This window comes from Sinocyclocheilus rhinocerous, unplaced genomic scaffold (genome assembly GCF_001515625.1).
Source record: "Sinocyclocheilus rhinocerous isolate Xijiao unplaced genomic scaffold, SAMN03320098_v1.1 scaffold665, whole genome shotgun sequence".
Taxonomy (NCBI): domain Eukaryota; kingdom Metazoa; phylum Chordata; class Actinopteri; order Cypriniformes; family Cyprinidae; genus Sinocyclocheilus; species Sinocyclocheilus rhinocerous.
Genome location: NW_015659086.1, coordinates 418,505 through 426,108, shown reverse-complemented (window position 1 = coordinate 426,108; position 7,604 = coordinate 418,505). Strand labels below are relative to the sequence as shown.

The window sequence follows — 7,604 nt, the reverse complement described above, 5'->3', positions numbered from 1 at the left end:
TTTGTCAGAAACCTACTTTTGCGAACTAGTCCTAGGTTTTTCACCCGATCGGAACCAAACCAGTGCAGGAATGTTCTTTGGACAGTAAATATAAAAAATTATTTAAAAAAAGTTGAAATTTCAACTCACCGTCGCTTAGGGACGCAAAATCGTCTGTTTGGGACGGGGCCATTTTTACTAAAATGGCTATAACTCCTGAACGGACTGAGATATATTCACCAAACTTGAAACACATGTGTAGAAGCTCAATCTTTGGTCAAATAAAAAAAAAATCGCAGTTTTGCCACTTGGTGGCACTATAAGACGAAAAAAACCTAAAAATGACTATAACTATGCAACCGTTGGTCCGATCGACTTGAAAATTGGTATGCAGTGTCTTCGTCCTCAAATCGTTCATTAAATATTCACAAATATATTAAAAACCTACTTTTGCGAACTAGTCCTAGGTTTTTCGCTCAATCTCGATCAAACCACTGCAGTAATATTCTCTGGACTCTCTAGATCAATAATTATCAAAAAAATGTTGAATTTTGTCCTTCGGTTTCCTATAAGGGGGTCATTATAAAAGGGGCGTGCTCAAATATACCTCAAAGCCTATAAAACCTATACAAAAACTCAAAACCTTACGAAACATGTTGAAAACATGTGTCAGATGACTCTTAACAACCATGCAAAGTTTCATGGAGATCGGACCATAGGTGGCGCAATAACAGTTAAAAAGGCTTAAAAAACACAAGATTTCAATGGTACATGGCCTCAAATTGCTAAAAAAATTCTCATATATTTTCAAAACTGTGTAAAATGATGCATAATTTCATTCTAAACAAGCATGCAAAATTTAAGAGAAATTGGGCAAAAAATAACACTATAATAGTTATAAACGTTAAACACAGTGTTGTATGAGAAATTGCATCTATAACCACTAGATGGCAGCGGAAGACCACTAATGGCCTCATTAAATACACTAAAACAGTACTGTTCAAAGGTTTGATGCTTAGATATTATAAAATCAATGCTTAGATATTATAAAATCAGTTAAAACATTTAAAATCACATTTACTAATAGTTTACCATATTGTTCATACAGACATATTAATTTTTACAATTATGCCAGATTATGATTACAGTGAAACCTGAAAATGACATGTAAACTCCTAAAAAGAGAAGACTTTCAATAAGTGTTGTGTCACCTATCATTTATGTCAAATATCTATATCTGCAACAAAATGTGTGCATGTATGTCTGTTTATGTGTGTGTGTCTCTGTGTCTGTATGTTTAAGTATGCTAAATCAGTGCAGTACTATTCTCTAGACTCTCTAGGTCATTAATTATCAAAAAAATGTTGAACATTTGTATTTGGACAACTATAAACCGGTCATTTTATAATATGTTCTTTTAGATTGTGTACCCAAAGGCCTAAAATCCTAAAAGAAAGCCCACAATGTCTCTCAAAACTGTGTAAAATGATGCATAATTTCATTCTAAACAAGCATGCAAAATTTAAGAGAAATTGGGCAAATAATAACACTATAATAGTTATAAAGGTTAAACACAGTGTTGTATGAGAAATTGCATCTATAACCACTAGATGGCAGTGGAAGACCACTAATGGGCTCATTAAATACACTAAAACAGTACTGTTCAAAGGTTTGATGCTTAGATATTATAAAATCACTGTTAAAACATTTAAAATCACATTTACTAATAGTTTACCATATTGTTCATACAGACATATTAATTTTTACAATTATGCCAGATTATGATTACAGTGAAACCTGAAAATGACATATACACTCTTGAAAAGAGAAGACTTGCAATAAGTTTTGTGTCACCTATCATTTATGTCAAATATCTATATCTGCAACAAAATGTGTGTGCATGTATGTCTGTGTATGTGTGTGTCTGTTTGTGTGTAAGCATGCTTATTGAGTATTAATATAATAGTTTAACCATTTCATTTCTGTGTGTGTGTGTGTGTGTGTCTGTGAGCCTATTCTCCATTTTGGATGTGTTTTACTGTCAGCCATACATCCAGGTTGATCTAGACCCTAAAATATACCACCTTAAATGCCTTAATGTGCTTGAACCCCGGTCATTGCTGCTTGCAGCTATATTTAAACTTGTTTTCATCAAATGTTTTCTTTTCGTAACTTTTTTTCTCATTAAAAAAAGTTATGGCTGACTGTGAAAAGCGCATTTCTACAATGGCATCAGGTCTCACTCATCAGGAGTCCCATTTAATTAAAATAATATGGCCTGTTTTACTTTTTACAGTTTTACTTTTGCTTCTGTTTCAGGATGAGAATCTCGTCTACGTCGAGGACCTCAGCGGTAACGGCACGTGGGTGGACGATGAGAAAATAGGAGACGTGAAGCAAAGACTTCTTAGCAATAACTCTGTAATTGCCCTTGCAGAACAAAAACATCAAGGTTAGTCATTTAGGTGATTTTTTTTTTTCAGGGGTTTATGAAATATAAACTTAAGTTCATACAATAAATCACCTGAAAATGATCATTCTGAGGCAATTTTTTATACAAATGAAAGAATACAAGTGTCCAGTGGCTTTCAAAACTGGCTCTGAACTCTGATTGGTTCTTTCTTTCCACAGTTTTTATGTTCATAGATAAGATGGGGGACGATCAACCAAACCTTCCTTTAGAGTTCAGCAAAAAATATCACATTGCGCGAAAGATTGGAACGTAAGTGAGCTTGATTTTCAGAAACCTTCAAAATATCATGTACCGAGGTACTCTAAGCTTCATTAGATTGCGTTTATGGTCCTAGCAGACGTTTCTTACCACAGTGACAACTACCAGGAGCTTCCTGCACGATACTGTTTTATTTGATAATTGTATTACATTTGTTTTTGCAGTTTATTGTACTCAGCCCAAAAACCTCTGTTTGTGTCTTCTGACAGAGGTGTCTGTGGTGAAGTCAAGCTCGCCATTGAAAAGGAAACCTGTAAAAAAGTTGCTCTGAAAACTATAAACAAACACGACTTTCCATCAATAGGGGTAAGAACTGGGTGTATGTACATATTATTATAATAATATGTATAGGGCTTATCACAATGCACATTGTTTCATACTGTAAATATAACACTTTAATCCCTTATAGTCCACATTGAGCAGTGCGATAAGTTATTAGCAATGATATTAAAGATCAGCCAGTTGAGATTCAAAGATTTTTATTTATTTATTTTTAATGTTTTTAAGTCTCTTATGCTCACCAAGCCTGAAGTTATTTGATCAAAAGTCCAGTATAAACAGTAAAATTGTGAAATATTATTACAATTTAAAATATTTGTTTTCTATTTTAATAAATTAAAATGTTATTTATTCCTTTGATGCAAAGCTGAATTTTCATCAGTCATTACGCCAGTCTTTAGTGTCACATGATTAGTGGTCGACCGATATGGGTTTTTTGACAGCCGATACCGATGCCGATATCTTGGAAAGCAGGGTGGCCGATGGCTGATATAATTTAATTTATTTTAATTCATATTTAAGAAATCTGAAAATGGATTAAAAAATAAACGTGTAAAATAAACATACTTATACTCTAGAAGACAAAGTATTTTTCACAAATAAATACATATTTAATAAAAATATAATTAAAAAGGAAGTAAACACTGTAACCAACAGGGCACTCAGTATTCTGGGAAGTTTGTGTGCATTGGGAATCATATTTTTTTCAAATAAAGCCAAGGTAACACTCATTTTACATACAGCACACAGTGAAAATGACATGAATGTGACAGTGGGCAAATGCATAAAGCGCAGCATAATTTGAAATCAGTCACGAGTTTAAAGTTTGTCGATCGCGCGTCTCCAGTGAAGCTGAACTCTCCTCCTGTCCGTATTCAATTTGCACGGACCATAGGACCGACCATCACAGAAGACGCGATCATGCAGGTCACATGCACACTTCACAAGATCTCAACTAGATTCGACTAAGTCTGCAAGGTTTGTGAAATTAAATGTTCATTAGTCATTCAAAGATTTGTTTAAATTATATAAATGCGTGTTTGCGGAATGCTGACGGCAAACGAGAAAGTATTACAATGTTTGCCTTTAATAATATTAAAGCAATCGTTAAAATACTTTTTTGTATACATTTTAATTCCTTTGTTTACCAGTTCTATCTGATTATTAGATAGACTAATATCCGTATTAGACAGAACTGAACGACAACAGCGAACAAGAGGGAGAGTGTGAGCACTGTGTGCTCAGGCGCTGCCGCAGCTGTTCTCAGCGCCGTCAAAATAAAAGTCCTGCCTCGAACACATCGGCCAAACAGAAAAACTTATCGGCCAATGCCGATATTTGAAAAATGGCAGATATCGGCCTTGGCGATATATCGGTCGACCACTACACATGATCCTTCAGAAATCATTCTAATATGCTGATTTGCTGCTCAAGTAATGTTGAAAACATTTTTTCTGCTTAATATTTTTGTGCAAAATGTATTTATTTTATTTAATTTTTTTCAGGATTCTTTGATGAATAAAAAGTTTAAAAGAACAGCATTTATTTGAGAGATTTGTTTTTGTAATATCATAATTGTCTATACTGTCATTTTTGATCAATTTAATCTGTCCTTGCTGATTAGAAGTATACATTTCTTTAAAAAAATAAATAAATAAAATTTTACTTACACCAAACTTTTGAAGAGTAGTGTACATCGTTTCATGTGAAAATGGTATTCGTTGTATATGGGTCAAAGACGAAAAAGGGTTTAAGCATAAAAACAATGTGTAATACTGCTTTAAATTGTTGTTGTTTTTCCCCAAAAAATTTTAAAGGTTTTCTGTTTAATTTAATAACAGTTTTGTTTTAGTTTTTCTGAGCAAAAAATTAATATAAAATTTTCCCTGATTTACAGAAGAAACCCACTAAAATGTCATTCAGTGTAACAATTTTGTCAGGCATATTTACAACAAAAATCAATTTATGACATATTAAAAGACTAATTACTTTCACCCCAAATACTAATTAGTTGTAATTTTGCCTTTTTAAAATTTGCCACTATCCTAGGTTTTGCCCATTTTGTCAGTAAGAAATTTTTACTCATTTAAAACAATCAAATTTAATATGCTCCCTTATTCTTTTATATATTTTAATATGTACACGTCAGAATAAGCATGTTGTTTGAATTTTTACATAAATATTGTGTTACACTGAATGACAATATAACATTATATCAACCAAATTTTGACATTTTATTCTCCAAAAACTTATTTGAAACCTTAAAAGTAGACACTTTACTTACATTTAATGTGCTTTCTATGGACATAAAATCACTTTAGTACATTTCTTTTGATGCGGACATCTTAATCTTATTTGAAGTTAATAATTTGTTTTTGCAGTGATATTGAATATTTTGAAATCTGTATGGTTTTGTTTTCAATTTAGAACGTGTTGGTGTTGTGAGAAACCTATTTCAGTGAGAACTACTATTAGGTGATGCATATCCATTCAAAAAAGACGTGTGATGGTTTAGGATTTTGTTCGTACACACCGTTTAAAAATACTCATACCTGATTAATATTCAAATGTTCTGTTTGCGTTCCAACAGACGGCCACACGCAATGCTGAGCGGGAAATTGAAATTTTAAAGAAAATTGATCATGTAAGTCATTAATGAGTCTTTACATACCACAGAGCTATAGATAAAACATCTCATTCACATCTCATTGTTTTCTCTTCCCTGCAGCCGTGCCTGATCAAGACAGAAGATTTCTACCAGACGGAAGATTCCTACTACATTGTTTTGGAGTAGTAAGTCCCTGTGGTGTTTTATTGGGAATAGTTAGGAACATGAACTCGCAGGCTGAATTTACTTGGGTACAAATAATTTCTACCTGTATTTGTATTCTGGATTACAGAGGCATTTGTTTTCTCTTTCTGTTTTCTCATGATCTATTGAGGATTGAATATTGTTATATTCTCAACCATAGCAGATCTCTGAATTTTTTTTATAGTTGCATAACCCTTATTAGCTTCTACACAATTTTGAACATGCTTTTTAATGAATAATTTCATTTTCTCTGTGCTGTGAATAGTGTTGAAGGAGGAGAGCTGTTTGGCAGGATCAAGGCCAAGAAACGGCTGGAAGAAGAAATCGCCAAACTCTACTTTTATCAGATGCTCAGGGCTGTGGAGGTACGACTTTATGGGAGATGCTTCAAACAGCATCTTCCTCTAAAAGTGTTTTTTTTTAAATGAACACAAGCATGAGCCTGCACTGCTTACCCATAGATAGTCAACTGACCATTTAGAATGGGGAAAGACAACTTTGTAGTACCATGTTCAAATGGCTACTACACTACCTTTCAAAAGTTTAGTTCAGAAATGTTGTTTTTAAAAGAAGTCTCGTATTCTGCATTTATTTGAATAAATACAATAACAATTATAATATTGTCAAATATTATTACAATTTAAAAAAGAACTGTTTTCTGTTTGAATATATTTTAAAATGTAATTTATTCCTGTGATGCAAAGCTGAATTTTCAGCATCATTACTCCAGTCCTCAGTGTTATATGATCATTCAGAAATCATTCTAATATGCTGATTTGGTGCTCAGGAAACGTTTCTTATTATTATCAATGTTGAAAAAAGTTGTGCTGCTTCATATTTTTGTGGAAACCGTGAAAAATTTTATTTCAGGATTCTTTGATGAATAGAAACTTCAAAAGAAAGGTATTTATTTCAAATAAAACCAGGCCCGGCGCCAGAGGGGGACGGTCGGACTTTAGTTTTGTGTTGTATAATAGTCTAACTCATAGTGTAAAATAGTCTAACTGATTGCTTTTAGATGGAAAAGCTGCCCATAACTCCTGGTCTATAGGATCTGTTTTCTTCGTAATAATAGCATAACGAAATAGATTTGGAAAACAATCCAGTGTATCTGCCCTTCCGTTTTGGAAAGCGTCAAATGATTTTACAATGCATTTTCGCAGAGGGGAGCAAAGTAGCCAATCACAGACATGTTTGTTGATTTCTACAACGCAATGGCCAATCAGATGTGTTTAGGTTGGAATCCACGCACTCACCTCTTTTTGTCCAGTGCTGAGTTCTGTCATGCTCGTAACTTCATTAAAAAAAGTTTCATTGTGTGGTCACATTCATTGGTTAAAACGGAACTTTGTGAGATCGTGATGAATGAGTGACAGTTTTTAATAAATTTAAAGGGAGCGCTCTTTCCATGCTGTATACGATAATATATTCAGAATTTAAATAAAACGTGTGTTTTCCATGCTTGACAAGCGGCCACGTACGACACAGAGATAGCTAACTACTACACTATATAGAAAAAGATAATAGCCTAATTTCAGAAGCACAAAGTGATGTGATTCTGCAACCGAGCCTGGTCCAAACGCAGGATTTAGGTAAGGAAACGGTTATTAATTATTCATATTGGCTGCCATGCCAAATCATGCACCTGCTTGCTTTTCTGTTTAATTTAAGTGTTTTTGTAAGCGTATATGCTTTAATAACAAATAATTGTAACATTTTACAATAAGGTTCCATTAGTTAATGTATTAAAGTGTTAGTTAATTATTGTAAAGTGTTACCCAAATAATGTATTTTGAGCGTTCA

At 33.3% G+C, this 7,604-nt stretch overlaps 1 protein-coding gene across 2 annotated transcripts in view; it reads left to right on the top strand.

Annotated features, from left to right (window-relative positions):
- chek2 (checkpoint kinase 2) overlaps positions 1-7,604 on the top strand; it is a 22,875-nt gene that overhangs the window by 6,593 nt on the left and 8,678 nt on the right. Inside the window, exons 4-9 of one of the 2 annotated variants that reach the window (XM_016531882.1) lie at positions 2,299-2,431; positions 2,611-2,701; positions 2,920-3,016; positions 5,580-5,633; positions 5,718-5,782; positions 6,067-6,093. In XM_016531882.1, the coding sequence (XP_016387368.1) occupies positions 2,299-2,431; positions 2,611-2,701; positions 2,920-3,016; positions 5,580-5,633; positions 5,718-5,782; positions 6,067-6,093 (467 nt within the window). Of the gene's footprint in view, positions 1-2,298; positions 2,432-2,610; positions 2,702-2,919; positions 3,017-5,579; positions 5,634-5,717; positions 5,783-6,066; positions 6,167-7,604 lie in introns of both variants that reach the window. The other variant, XM_016531881.1, reaches the window with a different exon arrangement.